Consider the following 15697-nt stretch of genomic DNA (forward strand, 5'->3'; position numbering starts at 1 on the left):
AAAGAAAAACCAAACCAGACTCCAAAAGATCCCCCCCAAATGTTGTTCTTCTCCCCAGCTCTTAAACTCTCTTCCTCTCCTTTAACTCTCTTTTTTCAGATTGTCTTCCCTCACTCTGTGTCTGAGTTTAAGTTCTCAAAGTTGATTCCTTACCCGAACTGTCCCCCCACTCTCTCTCAATGTTGTTTTCACTGATTAAAGAAGAACCAAATGCAGAACCTAAGAGGACTGATCGTTTTTTTCTATGTGTTTTTGACTCCCCTCTTCCTGTCCATTCCAGTCCCTTTTAAACTTTAGACTTCTCCTCCTTATCAGTGAGTTCCCCCAATGTTCTCTGGTTTCCAGCCCATCAGTAGGCACTAAGCTAGTGACATTTCCACTACCAATCCCCATTTTTCATTTTTTAATTCACCCACTGGCTTAGTGTTTTTCATTAATTGTACTACCCACTATCCTCTGCTAACAACCCCTTTACTTCAATTATTGAGGTTCCTCGACTACCCCTTAAATTACCCCTTTAAAAATTCCATGAATCATTCGAACCTATCAAACGGTCAGATTGACCCAAAGTCTTTGGGCTACTGTATTAGCGGGTTCTGTGACCTTTGGGTCCTTGAACCCTTCGAGGCCCAAACTATGATCCAAAACCAGTTTTGGCGCTTATGTGTAAGGCAGAAAAACGGAGTTGACTACTTTAAACTAGACTCAAGATACAACTGATTAACAACAAACAAACATGGAATCAATTTATTAAACAGACGACCTAGTTCACAGACTAAATCAATGGACCAACAAAACCGGAGAATCAAAACATTCAAAAAAAAATAAAAATAAAGGAAGGGGTAGGAGATGAAGAACAACCAATAACAGTGCAAGAAAGAAAGAAAAATAAAAGCAAGTGAAACAGACATACCTAAACACTAGCCCAGCTATGAGATTCTTTCTTCATACACTTTATTTCACCCACACGGGGTCTTAACCATATGTTCTCAAATGAAAACACATGGTCAAGATCCACTGTGGTCTCAATTGACAAAAAACTCGTCGCTTCTGTACTTTTGACAATTTTAGGTCTCATCTTCCCATTAAGATTCGACGAGTTAGGGGCGTATTCGAGGGGAACCTTCATTGGATTTGTGGTGAGGGAGGTTTGGTGGTCATTTGGTGTTAATTTGGGGCTGAGGGGAAGTGGTTCTGCCACCAGAGGAAAGGGGGAAAGGGTGGCGGCTATTAGGGTTCCAGGTTTTCGATCTAATATTCGAGAAGATCGAGCAACATTAGAGGGAAACGGAGTGAGGATTCGGGACGGGGAGGTCGAGGGGAGTCTACGGTGTAAAAGTGGGAGGGATTGGGCACCGAACACCGCCGTAGGCGATTTCCAGCTTGGTGGCGGGCGGTGGCGTTACGTTTTGTCTCTGAAAAAAACGAGAGACGGGGGGTGTAAGAATGAAATAGGGGTAAGAGGTTTGGGGGGTTATGGTATATTAAAATTGTTGATTTAATCAGGGCCGCTGGATGAATGGAATCCAACGGTCCTAATCGAGTCAATAACCAAAACGGGGTCGTTTCAACCACATGGGTACTGGACCGGACCGGGTACAAGGTGGGTCGGGTCAGGGTTTGTGAATGGGTTAACTTCTGGACCGTTTGATCAAGCTGATTCAACAGTCCAGATTGACATGACCAAAACGTCGTCGTTTGGTCGACGCTGGGGGCGGACCGGGTTGGGGCGAATTTAATTTGGGCTTTTCAAATTAAACTGAATTTGACCCAAAATTCTGATAAACTATTTATTATTCTTTTCCTTTTATTATTCTAGAATTCTAATAAAATAAAAAAATCCAAACCTAAATTTAAACTTGATCAATTTATCCTAAAAATGTTAATTAATTCTAAGTAGTAATTATCACAGAATAATTAAATACCAAATCATACAATTAAACACTAAAATGCAAAGTGCATTATTTTTTATGTTTTTCTTGTAAAAATACAATTTTATTAAAAATAAAATCCTAAATTCAAAATGCTATATTTTTGTACTTTCCCATTAATTTACACAAATAAATATGTACACACAAATGCAATCAATAGCTAAAAATATCACGAAAAATTCACAAAAAAGAAAAACTATTTTATTTTGAATTTTTGGGAGTAATTTGTGTGAGGCAAAAATCACGTGCTCACATTCATTAGAAATCTTGTTTTAGGTTCCTTATTTTCATTCTTTCATTACGCTCACCTTGTAACCATGATCAGTTAATAATCAATAAGCAGTTAACAACAAACCAAATACAAATAAATCATAAGCAACACACAACTATTTTATTTTGAAATTTTGTGGGAGTAGTTCTTGTAGGGCAAAAATCACGTGCTCACACTTCCCACGGAGCATTCAAGCGGGCAAAAATCGCTCGTATCCGCTCACTTTATCTTTGCACGAAAACTCTTCGTGTTTCCGAGCAAAGAGAGGCAGCTGTGAACACGTGATTTTTGCCCTATATGAATTAATCCCATAAATTCAAAACAAAAATGAATTTTTCCATCATTTGCAAATTCGTAGATTTTTGTAGCTTTTTGTTTGCATTTGTCCACGCATGTTTAATTTTAATTAAATCATTGAAAAATACAAAAATACCATGCATTTGCATTTAGGATTTATTTTCACATTTTAAGGTTAATTATTAAATTAGGTGTTTTATTAAAAAAATAAAAATCACAAAATTGGTTTACTTTTGCATTTTTAGCCTTTTAATTATAAATCAATAATTTTCCCTTTAATTTAGAAGTAATTAATTCTTGTAAATATTATATTAGATTTTTAGCTTAATTTAGTAAATTAATTATTTTTATGAGTTTTAATTTAAGTGTAATTAATTAAGAAGGAAAATAAAAAGCAATTGAACAAAAGAAAAGGGAAAGGGAATTTGTTCTTAAAGAAAAAAAAAACTATTTGGGCCAAGACCAACAAAAAGAATCCCAAGCCCAACCTCCATCTTCTAATTAACCCGCCCCCACCTGTTAACCCGACCCGGCCCCAAATTATAACACAAACGAATGGACAACCCTAATCTCCCAAACCCAGACGTGTACTGTTCTTCTTCTCCACAAAGAACACCCGAATCCACTCCCAAAATTGCCAAAATTCGGGCAAATGAGCCTCAAATCTCTCCTCACGCGTTCCCCCTCTCCTCGTCACCACAATGTAACGGTTTCTAACGAATAGAAGATTCCTTTCAGATATTTTTGTGCGTTGTTTAGCTCCTGATCGATTTGCTGGATAAATGGGGGTCGTGGATGGATGAAAATCAATCCTCGCCCTCCATCTGTCCCAAAAATTGTTCATAGAAGGAGATTTGCAGAGATTTTCGGGGGTGTGTGTTGAAGGTTCGAGAAAAATCAAGAGGGTCTATATAAGGTGAGCTTTTCTCTTCTGAGCAGGATTCTTTTTTTTTAGAGAGGTTTATGGGATAAGAATTGAAAAAAAAAACTGAGTCTGCTTAGTTTTGATTTCTATTAAGTCGTTTTCTGATTTTAGTTTTTGAGGTTTGTTCTTTGATTTCCTCCCAAAGCAAAAGAAACACAAAATATATATCTTGGTTTTTCTTGATTTAAACTTTCAATGATGGAATTCGATTGAGTTTTTCTGGAGATTTCGAAGCCTTCTGTTGCTGTTTGGTGGTTGATTTTCGTGTTCCTTGTCCGACTTTCATTGATTTTTCTCGGATTGATGACTTTGACGCCAGTTACTTGTATTTTGCTTCCGAACAGAATTAATCGAAGTTTAATTTTCAGGTTCATTTTTGTTTCTTTCTTTTACTTTAACTTCAGTGTTGAGAAACCAAAAATGTTTGAATCTCGTTGGACGTTACACTAATCTGCCTCGTAATGTTTGCTTCTCATTCAAGTAGTGTTTGGTCCTGTGATTGTGCTTGCTAGCTCTTCTAGACTCTTACACATATCGTAAGCCGACGTGCACTTCGAATCGTTCACAAGTAGTCGATTAGTATCCCTGTTCTAAAAGTTACTTTTAGGTGTTCCAACTATTTTTTACGGATTTCTCATCGTGTCTGCCTTGGTTGTTTTGTTTTGAACCTAACAGTTTGAGCATGAAGATTGAACTATTCGCATCGATCTTTGTTTTTCTCTCAGTATAAGGGTGCTTTCTGTTTGATTTGTAGCGATTAGGTGCAAGTAATCGATATAGGGTGGAGACCCTTGGAATCCAAGAGTAAACTGAATATCTAGTTCATGGGGATCCTTTGAGATCATAAGGCTGAATCTGTCCTAATTTCTGGCTCTGTTTTACATTCGAAATTATGAGAACATTACATCCACTGATTGTTTGCCTTACTCCCTTTTTGTTGGTACGAACTGTGAGTGTGTTACTGACTTGAGCATCCATTCCAGTCCTTTGTATGCTCATTCTGTTGTACTCAGCACGAGCCATAAGGTTCAGGAAACTATCAAGCTGTATTGGGAATGTGTAATTGGCCCAGAATGGCCCTCACTGTTAGCCATGATGTTTCTGCTTGATACCACGCTTCTGTTATGTGATTAATCTGAGCGCTTTGCTTTCGTCAATCTTACGGATTAAAGTTTCCTTCCTCTGTTTCGTTCCTCTGTTTTGCCTTCAAAATAATTAACTTGCGAACTCTGTGAATTCCTTTCGATTGTACTAAGGCAACTGTTGTTCAACTCATGGCATCAGTTTTAGTTTTGTGCCATTTATTGTTCGAGCATGAGTTATTTAGGTACTCTGTTTGATACTATTTCACCTAAGACTATGAAGTATCATGCCTAATTTTCAATAGATGAAGTTGACGTATTAGTTTGAGTTTTAACATACCTGAAGTGTGAATTGTGCATGCTCATCGGGATTAGTTGATGATGGGCTCAAGACTTTTAAAACTCAAGCAGTATTTTCACTATGGGATTAGTTCATGGCACTACTGTTAAGTTTTGTAGAATTGTCAGTTAACCTTATTCTTCTCTACGTTGGGTTGCTTCCTCTCTAGTCTTAATCAGTTGTTTTATGGCATTTACATGTTTGTCTGTTCTAAAGTATTTGGTAATTTACTCCTCGAATATCAGTCCTCTAGAATTCAGAAATCAGGAATGAAATTGGATTGGTTCATTTGATTCTATTTGTGAATTTGATCAAAGTCACACGTGGTGTAACGTCTAGAGAGAGTTTCTGACCATCTGCTGCCATGCTTGCTAGAAGTAGATAATTGTCTTTGTTATTGGGACGTGATATAACTATGACCATAGAATAAAATAAAGGGCTATATGGCAGAATTGATTGTATTGCACTTCCCAGATCCATTTATCTGAGCTTCAGTTTTTGACCCATGATTAGTGGCCTTATAGGCTCCCCAGGCCCACCTGTCTCAGCTTCAGTTTTGGGCCCATGATCTGTAACTTTAGAGGTGAGCCTATGACTTACAAATTGCTGACACAGTTGAGCCTTTCTAGCTTGGGAGGTTTGACTAAAGTTCGTTAGTCTCGAACTCTAGAAATTAAGCCATTAAAATACTCGTAGTTGCTCTAGGCCCGTTTAATATATCATTGTGATTGTGGACATGTTCGCGTGACATGATTGCGATCTCTAAAAACAAAATCGGAGTATGCGTTCGCGCAACTTTGGCCAATTTTTCTTAATAATAATAAAGCGTTATTAATTGTGGACACGTTCGCGTGACATGATTTTTGACGCACCAAACAAACGGGTACATGTACGCGTGACCCGTTTCAAGATAATTTTCTTAATTTAAAAGCAGTAAGAGGCAAATGCGCATAAGTTCTAAAATGAGTAATTAAACAATTTGATTAAGCCAAGTATGATCAAAGCGACCATGCTAGAACCACGGAACTCGGGAATGCCTAACACCTTCTCCCGGGTTAACAGAATTCCTTACCCGGATTTCTGTGTTCGCAGACTATAAACAGAGTCAATTTTCCTCGATTCGGGATTTTAAACCGGTGACTTGGGACACCATAAATTATCCCAAGTGGCAACTCTGAATTTTAAATATAATAATTTTGTTTCGATTGTCACTTTAATTGGAAAAAACCCCCTTATATCCCTTACGGGGATAGGAAAAAGGAGGTGTGACAGTGGCGATCGAAAATTAGGATAGAAGGTCAGTAGGTAGTAAAACGTATCCTCCTTACAGACCGGTAGCTTTAGTGTTACTCTAGTTCTGGCATATATTTGGACTCATAATATTACTTGATTATTGTTTGTGTTTCGGTTAATATCTCGATGTTGCTATACATGTTTCCTTTCCATGACTTGTCCATGTTTTTACATGCATTTCTTTACTATTGATATTGTACTTGCTTGAGCCGAGGGTCTGTTGGAAAAAGTCTTTTTACCTGTATAAGATAGGGGTAAGGTTCGCATACACAAATTCAACAACTTGTTTATACAGTTATATTTCGTCTTTCGCTTCCAGCCGATAGGTAGGAGAGTTCAAGTAACAGAAAACGTAAGTGAAGGACCATTATGGATCACTTGTGTATGGTAGTAGGGCAAAACAAAGAAAATAGTCATTAAAAAAACAAGAATATAATCTAGAGACTCCGAGTGTTGCATTATGGTTAAAAACCGTAGATATTAGAATATCAACAAGAATGTGCGTAACTTCACCAACTGTATGTTTTCAAGTACATGATAGTGTAATTGCTATTTGGTAGAGTAAACCAATGTAAAGAACCAAACATCCAGGGGAAAAAGAATTAAAATACATGCTACAGAAGAATACATTATGTGCTGCCGGCTATACCAAAAAAGATGGCAACAGAAGGAAAAGGGCATCACATTATACATATGTGCTGCCAGCTACACATGCTCTTAGTTATTCACATAAAAAGAAATAGGCCTACCAACACTGTGAACTATTTCATTTACAGCATCTTCAAAGACTAATTCACTGGAAGGAGTACATGGTATATCCATGATCTATGTACATTGTATCTACAACAGCTTTCTCTTGGCTGCTCAAACTGAGTATATCTTTCTCACCTTCTTCATAGGCCTGCGACAGATTGGGCAAGTACCAGCAGCTTCTGCTATCCTGTAAATGTCAATTCATGGTGTTACCAGTCATGCATGGAGTTTCCATATGCATTGAGCATTTACTTTGCCAGTGTAGATACCACCAACGACTAAGTTACTAGGAATTGGGGAAAATGCCTTGGCAAATACAGTAAACTTAGGTCATCCTCTAAGTCATAGCACAAAGTTGTATGTACCTTAACAATTTATGAATTTCCAGTTTCCTGGATCCATTTTAACTATCAACAGACTAAGACTCGAACTACATGTTTCTGCAATTTAGCTCGAAATAGGTGGGGTATTAATTTTTTTAACAAGTATAGGCAGAGTATTAGTAATAGCTAGATCTTAATAACCAACTAGATGGAGTTACTACAGAAATTTGGTGGAATGTGACCAGCTAGAGCTATCTCTTTAGTCTTTTTTCGTTCTTGTTCTCAATCACACCATTAAATCATTGGGATAAGATTCTCTTTCTTTCTTTCTCCGCTGATAAATACCATTGAACAGATTCTTAGAATTTGATGCATGCTAAGTAAAGCAGCATGCCATCGCAGACTGACACCCGAGTGCTTATGTAACCCCTAAAAAGGAAGGCAATATTACCTCGGATTGACGTACTAACTAGCACGGATCTTAATATACTAGAGCATTATGTTTAGCCTGTATTTCAGCAGGCAGTATGACTTTCTCATTTATAGTACTGGAACTCTACGGTTCTGATGATCAAAAAGACAAATCTTGGAGCAGTTTATATTGTGGGCTTCTTAATATATTGTAGAAGGATTGATCACAGTATTGCCCCCTTTCTTTCAAGGCTTGCACGAATGACAGTTCAATAAATGATATTGAAATTTGTTTGCTGCCTTGGTGAAATTTAGAACAATGAGAGGGGGATGGCAAAACAGAATTGCCAGAAAAAGGGAGGGAGCATAGAAGATGAAATGGAAAAAAGGGAAAGGAGGAAGAGCAAGATCCATAACAGGACTTGGTTATGGAAATGAGACAGACAGGCGATAGTTTCCTTTGAGGGCGAAGCTGTGACTAATTCTAAGTTGCGTCTTAGATATATGCCTATAGTACCCCATCCATGTAGCTAGAATAGTAAACCCGAACCACATTTTCTCAATGAACAAGAACAATAATGTTCAACTCTCAATGATGAAGACGAAATGCCAGAAATAAGGGAGGGAGCTAGAAGATGAAATGGAAAAAAGGAAAGGGGAAGAGCAACATCCATAACAGGATCTCTTGGTTGTGGGAATGAGACAGATAGGTGATAGTTTCCTTTGAGGGCAAAGCTTTGACTAGTCCTAAGTTTGGTCTTAGATATATGCCTATACTACCCCATCCATGTATCTATAATAGTATCCCCGAACCACATTTTCTTAATGAGCAAGAACAATAATATTCAACTCTCAATGATGATCTTTTTTTATTAGAGGATGGGTAGCTGCGTGTCATCGCTAGCTGGTTTCTCTCATATGCATATAACCCATATTCTCTTGCAAGTACTTGGTCCTTCCTTCTTGAGTTTAAACTCAAAAATGAAGCATTTATAGTTTTTAGCGAGAGGAGTGGCATACCTTGTTCCACATTCAAAACAGGACGCATAGTGTCCGCATGGAAGAAAGAAGCAGTCCCTTGGCGCATCAAAACAAATTGCACAAAGACGACGAATATTGCTGTTGTATTCACCATCTTTTACTTGTTTCCCTTGAGGTGCAGTGAGGTCCAGTCCATCTTCATTATACTCGTCATCTTGTGAAAGACCATCATAAGAAGAACCCCAGCTTGTGAGATCATCATCTTTGCGTGAAAGAAGAGGGGTCTGCTGAGATTCCATCGACCCCACTGGATCTCTAGTCCCTTCCTGATGAGTGGATTGCATATTATTCAAGTACCAGAATACCAGCCAAATGAGAAAACTCATACCTCCTGCATTTGGAAAGAATGATGAATATGAAAAACTACAGGTTTTTCAATTAGGACGTCAGATTTACGTAGAAAAGAGAAATATACCTACTCCAAGAAGATATGTGATCCATCGAGGTCCATAGGAAAGTTTGACACTCCACATACCGGTAGCTGTACCCTACAGGAATTTTAAAAAGCCTAAATTCATTCGCATGAAATCTGTTCGAGTTAAGGCCAAATAACTAAACGTACTCAAATAAGGATCTCTAACAAGACAATCTATAATCCTTATAATGATGGAGTCATCATGACAAATTCATGTGAAATCTTCAAACACAGTAATGCAATAACTATATTAACTAGTTAACTCCATCTTAAAAATCTAGTCCCAGCAACGATTGCTTGTTTGTGATGATGGAAGCAGAAAAGTTACAGCTTGGTCTTAATTCACTCAAGTAGTCTCCATTCAACAAGTTATAAAATACACAAACAGACTTTTAAGTCCCAAGCTGGTTGATTATGGGTTGTGGTCTCCTTATATGGACTTGGGCAGTTCTCCCCTCGTGAGCTAGATTTTGGGATTGAGTTAGGTCCAAGGTCCATTTCTTCACATGGTATTAGTGTTAGACCCATCGATCCCGGTTGTTGTATTTCTCAATGTTAGGCCCTTGTTATGTTATCCAAGCTCCAGTTGGGTGTGCAGGGGAGTGTTAAATTCCACATTGCTTGAGGGAATGGGTTGTGATCTCCTTATATGGACTTGGCAAATCATCCCCTCATTAGCTAGTTTTCGGGGTTGAGTCAGGCCCAAGGTCTATAACTTCACGCAGAACATACTATTCCAACAAATAAATTGTGAAGAGTTCCACATCGGTGCTTTAAGGAATGGGTGGTCTCCTTAATATGGCTTGGGCAATCCCCACCTCTTGACCTAGCTTTTGGGATTGAGTTAGACCCAAGTTCCAATTCTCTATCGTAAATTAACTGAAGTTCTCAAGATTGTGTCCATATGAGGTTTAAAATTCACTGATCAAAGAAAGAACTTTTAATAGGAATAATACAAAGACTGCTAAAAAATGCAAATGTATCCTTCTCAAAAAAAAAAAAAAAAAAAAAAACTGCAAATGTATTGATAGCAAAACTAGCGCATTCATATTGGGTATATTCTTTGCTGAGAGAGTTAAACAAGGAGAACTAGAAAAAACTGGTGACTTACTGGCCTTTGGGGAGGCGAAGTCAAAAGCGCAGCATTTCGACCGGCCAAAAAGAATCTCATACTACACTGTTTTCGTCTAAGGTTGCACTCGTAGTAGGCACCGGTTGTATTATAGAGCAAAGCCCTACCTTTAATATCCAAACGAACCTGTTTTGCTCAAAACCAAACATGATAAATAACAAAAAAGATGTAAGATAACGCAATTCCAGTGCAAAGCAGGAAACTACGAACCCACACCCAAAGTAATTTGAAAAATCACGAACATCACAATTTCTTTCTACCAATTTGATTAAATAAGTGTTCATCAGCGGGAAGGAAGCTTCTACAACCATACTTGCCATGAAGAGTACTATCATAAGTGACAATTAAGACTTGGTAAAGGTACAAAGCATTCAGTTTACTTATTTGACCTGCACAACTCCAGAGTTCAAGTTGCCCACTGCCACGTAATAACTAGAGGATTTTCCTATGTCCTGGCTGATTGTGCCATTCCCTGCAGAAATGCAGTTGGTGCGATAAGCTGACTTCTATCTTTTGTGATGTACAGTTCTTACAAGACCTTTTATGCACGGACCATAAGTAACTTAGCTAGTTTTCTTTCTTACCATGAATGACATTCCATGATAATGTAGTATTTGGATATGATGGGTCCTCAAGCCACTGCGCTAGCCCTTCGCTTCCTGCAGTTCATCAACTTTTAGAGAAAAATATCTAAGTGTTAGAAAACTGAAATGGAGCTAGCACGTCAGTATTCGACTAGCTGTATTCAATACGAAGATTGAAAAGTCAGATAACCACCTTCCAAGGGAGTGAGCTACAAAGATGGTTTCCCATTGAAGGGTTGGACCAGAATACACCCCTCTGATGGACTACTTTACGAGGAAAACAAGGAGATAGATAGTGCCAGGGAACACTTGTTTTTGACCTTGGGTCTGAAAGGTGGGGACTGGGACTCAGGAGAGTCTAGCTTAGACAAAAATTATGGGTCAACTGTAAGCTAAATGATAGTACAAAGTAAAATATTCTTTGTTTTTCTGGATGAGCATCTAAGAATCAAAGATCACAATGCACTCAAGGATCATAGAAGCTATGCTGCAATAGTGAGGTGGAACGCACTCCTACCACGTTGAGGACTGTGACGAGTCCTCTACACTAGTTACATCCTATGATACTGCTAATGTGAGGTGAAAAGCCCATAAACTTGGATTGATTTGATAAGTGTTGGTGCTGACTTACAGAACATCCTAGTATAGATTCAGATTCACCCTTAAACAATAAATGGGACACTAGTAAACAAAAATTAACGAAGATGAACTTACCTTGAGCAATAATAAGGACTAAAGAATGCGAACTTGAGGAATTGACACTATATGAAATGTTTATTTGAGATCCTTGATTCAAGTAATATATCCATTGCTGTAAAATCAAACATAAGAAAATTCATGTAACCATCCTCAGCTAGGTATCAGAGAGTACAGAGAAATTTAATGCCATGTCATGCCTTGTTAGTGTTTGCAGGAAGAGAGGTTTTGTAAGCTTCAGAAAAAGTTGTTAAAACATCAAGAGAAGGATTTTCATAAAACCCATACACCATTGGTCTAGTGTTTGCATCATCCATCTCTTCCACCTAGTAGGAAGACACAAATTGTTAAACAAAAAACTAAGGAAATAATAAAAATGTAGGCTAAGGATACACATTTACCTTTATATTTTCCACAAATAAGGGATTGGGTTTTATCAGGATTGAGGAATTTGGTCCAAGCTGCAAATTGGATGGTCCATAAACCCCCAGTATCAAAGTCATAGATACTGAACAAAGAGAAAACATTCATCAAGGCAAGCTTTGAAGTGTCAAACAGTGTGTCTAGTGGAAGAAAATAAACAATAAAATGGAAATGGACAAGCGTATTAATGGGAAACTCCCTATCAAAGTCATAGATACTGGAGAAAAGAGAAATTATTTCAACAAAGAAAGCTCTGAAGTGTCAAATAGTGTGTTTACTGGGAGGAAAGAAATAAGGAAAATTGTAAGCGGAAAAAGCGTTTTAGTATAGCGTGCTTCTTACATTGAATTAAAGCTTTTAAGTAAAAATAATAACAAGAGCATGCTAGCGGACCTATTAGTATAGTTAAGTGATTCACTTGCCAAATATAAGATTGCACAATGTAACAATAGTTGAACAAAGTCACATGAAGCCATCAAAATACATGATTTTTTAATCATTTGGAGCAACACACTACCATTACCAGCCAGCCGTTCTTCCCCCCAATCCATCATCAATTTACCATACTTACCTAACTGCAGTCAACTTCAGATGTCCATGAAATTCACATCCTCTAGCCAATTGTCATAAAAATTATAGTTGTTATTTTGAATCCCTGTTCATTTTCATAAATTTGTTTCATCTTAAGGCCCAACATATGAACAAGATGAGTGTCACACACATGCAGATGATAAGATAGATGTGCGGGCATACAAAATCAGACAAGATAAAAAATGATCTCACCACATCCGCCAGGAGGTGCAAGTTGTATGCATAACGAACAACATGAGAGAATGTCGTTTGAGATGGTTTATCTATGTCCTACTTAAACTTCCAAATGCAAAGGGCTATAGGTGTGAAATCATAATAATTAAAGGTTTTAAAAGGGACGAGATAGACCTACAGTCACATGAAAAAAGCTGTCTAAAAAAACCTACAATCTCTCGAAATCCATGCAGACTTAGCCAAAACGGAATGCAATAGAAGCGAAAGATCCATATGAGTGACGCCTGATAGTTCTGAATAAAATCTTAATCATATTGGCATGCTTGCATTAGGCCCAATTTTGCTCGGAACATTTTTAGTTTTTATAGATATATCAGTAGAAATGTATATGATTTTCAGCGTTAGAGATCCCCAAATTATCGAATATAGGAATGAAACAGGTCCAAGTGAAGGATGATGAGGAATTCAAATCGCCTACCTGTTTTGGTTGGGATTGAGCTGTCATACTTATTTTGTTGTAGTGATGGTCGTAGTGGTCTGTCATCTAAGAGAAAAACCATAGGCGGTCAACAAGATCAAAAGGTTTAACACCTACTGATCTTTGTCCTCTTTTGGCATCAATTTTGCATAACTAACTCAAGTTACAAGGTCCGAGACAGTAGAGTACATGATACTAAATGGCTAAGTAACCAATCTAAAGAACGAAACATAAATTGGCATGTAAAGGTGCTTATTCCAGGGAAGAAGGAGAAATGTGGAGACTCTTTGCAAAATGAGTACAGGATGTCCTTGTCGAGGAAGTCACAACGAGAAGATTGCAGGGCAGCTGGAAACTATGAATTTCTATCCTTGATACTGTTTCATTGATGCCTAGGAGAAAGATGTTGTACAGAAGAAGGGTAGTCTAGCAGTCATATAGCATTGTGAATGATGTGTCTTAGCTTGGAGTTCTCATCCTTTTTTTAGGGAAGTCAGGAGGAGATATAAGATATTAGCTTATCAGCTTTCTAGAGGTGAGACTGCTGATCATCTCTAGGGGTAATAAAAAATTTACTTACCAAAAGAGGTGCTTATTCAAGTAGTGAAAGACTTCCGATTCTTTTTGTTTACATTTTTTCCACTAAAACTGAGGATATTCTAAGATTTAAAAAAAAAAAAAAAAAACGGGAAATAAGACACAAGTATACAAGGAAAAAAGGGCACAATGAACATCTGCAAATATGATAGGTAGTAGTTATCGGGACAGTAAATATTGAAATTTATCCTCTCTTTCTTTTTTGGTCGACTAAAGCCATACACTAAGTTTGATTTGTTAATAACTGTGTTCCATAAGATAACTCCTGCTCGCTAGTTGCCCGTTATTAAAAAATATATGATCCTAATAGTGCCAATAAATGTAACCATTGATCAGTAAACAATAAGTTAACTGAATTTTTTTTTATATTTAGCTGGTGAAAAAACAAAAATATCATCAAATTAATTTAAATATTGAGAAAAACTACCGAAGAACCAGAAAGTGAGAACAACAACTACGCATGACCAGGTATCATCTCTCGCCAACGGCACCACGGCTTCCTCATTATCGGCCGCCGGAAAATACGGCGCATTGTGAAAAACACTATTCCTCTCCGGAAACGGCAACGGAGGCCGTCGATCATCGTCGTCAATCACCGGAACTTCCTCCTCTTCTCGCGATGTCGACGCAGACGCATCGCCGGAAAATGACGGATTCCGATCTGAATCTTCCATTCTGAAAGAAGAAGAAAAACGTGAAGAACAAGTTTGGGAGAAAATAGTAGGAATTTAATTGAGAACTAAATTGAATATTATTACTCTGATGAGAAGAGTTCATGATTGAATCCAGTGGCTTCACCAATCAGTCAAACTAATTTTTTTTAATTTTTTGGGATATACTGAGATTCGGAATGGTAGCTGAAAATGAAGAATATTTAAGAGTGGCAGTTAGGTGATTACAGCCACATGCATTCCGCATTAACTTTAATTCAAACGGAAAATGACAAGTTTAAGCAAGAAGCAGCTCATTTATAGTTCTGTCTTTTTTTTAAAAAAAAAAAAAAGTCAAAATAGCATGTGCTCACAATTTTTTGGGTTGGTAATGGAAAATAGCCCGTGTTACTAAAAACAATCACTATTAAATACAAAAATAAAATTTGGATAAAATTATCCTTAGTTAAAATGCTAAATTAGAAACACCAGCATAACTCCAGAGTATTATACTTGAATTTCCACTATATTATGCTAAAGTTTTATATTTAAAAAAAAAAAAAAAACTCTATTATACTGAAATTTTTCTTAATTTTAATATAGGGTATATTTGTCCATATTTTATTTTCACATGAAAGCTGACTAAATTTTAATTAATTGAAATTATGATTAATTTTTAATTAGCAATTGTAAATCAAATTAATTCTAAAAATTTTTCCTAAAAAAATCGGAATTATCAATGTCAAAGTCATTGAATTATTTGTGTGAGTTCAAATATTATTTTTTTAATTTAATGAAATAAAGTTAAAACATCTAAATTATATAACTTTTAATTTGGGGAAAAGTCCAGATTTGCATATGTTGTATCTGAAGATGCTCATTTTTGTCCTATGTGGTACCTTGATTCTGTTACGACCCTAAACCCGAACCGGTCGTGGCGCATCTCGTGAAGACAAGGTCATCCAATTAAACCCAATTCATTTTTTAACCAATTACATAAAATAAAAGCAGTCTAAAACATGATATAGCAATACTAAGTAGCGGATAATGTCAATAAAGTGCGGAAGCACAACCCAACACAGCCTTAACCGGGGTGTCACAAGTCATGAGCGTCTATAGGCCATAATACAAGTCTGCTAAATCCATGTACTAGTACAAATGTTTGAAGGGAAATAGAAATGATAAAAGAGTAGAGACACTGGGCTGCGGACGTCAACAGCTACCTCGTAGTCTCCGAACGCTCGCCTGAAACTGGGGGGATCAGCACTCGAGAGCGGTACCAGTTATGCC

At 37.3% G+C, this 15697-nt stretch overlaps 1 protein-coding gene across 3 annotated transcripts; it reads right to left on the minus strand.

Moving 5' to 3' along the window:
• Positions 1 to 6592: 6592 nt before the first annotated feature.
• LOC104243355 (E3 ubiquitin-protein ligase APD2) lies at positions 6593 to 14698 on the minus strand. Of its 3 annotated transcripts, none has more exons than XM_009798533.2 (11): positions 14516 to 14698; positions 12489 to 14432; positions 11896 to 12002; positions 11695 to 11820; positions 11513 to 11609; positions 10799 to 10873; positions 10604 to 10686; positions 10194 to 10340; positions 9083 to 9155; positions 8647 to 8998; positions 6593 to 7079 (listed from the first exon to the last, which is right to left on the minus strand). In XM_009798533.2, the coding sequence occupies exons 3-11, from the start codon at positions 11995 to 11997 to the stop codon at positions 7004 to 7006; spliced, it is 1131 nt and encodes a 376-aa protein (XP_009796835.1). In that variant the 5' UTR covers positions 11998 to 12002; positions 12489 to 14432; positions 14516 to 14698; the 3' UTR covers positions 6593 to 7003. The 3 variants fall into 3 exon arrangements, with proteins under 3 accessions (XP_009796835.1, XP_009796832.1, XP_009796833.1); XM_009798530.2 differs by having other exon boundaries at positions 14185 to 14432; positions 14516 to 14679; XM_009798531.2 differs by lacking the exon at positions 14516 to 14698 and having other exon boundaries at positions 11896 to 12572; positions 14185 to 14205.
• Positions 14699 to 15697: the final 999 nt, after the last annotated feature.

The sequence above is a fragment of the Nicotiana sylvestris genome, chromosome 7 (genome assembly GCF_000393655.2).
Source record: "Nicotiana sylvestris chromosome 7, ASM39365v2, whole genome shotgun sequence".
Taxonomy (NCBI): Eukaryota; Viridiplantae; Streptophyta; class Magnoliopsida; order Solanales; family Solanaceae; genus Nicotiana; species Nicotiana sylvestris.

Coding starts and splice junctions, on each gene's coding strand:
- LOC104243355 (XM_009798530.2), bottom strand. CDS start 14,431: ATGGAAGATTCAGATCGGAATCCGTCATTTTCCGGCGATGCGTCTGCG. Junction 10,341..10,603: donor TGAACTCTGGAGTTGTGCAG/GTCAAATAAGTA, acceptor TGAGCAAAACAG/GTTCGTTTGGATATTAAAGG. Junction 9,156..10,193: donor CTTCGCCTCCCCAAAGGCCA/GTAAGTCACCAG, acceptor AAATTCCTGTAG/GGTACAGCTACCGGTATGTG.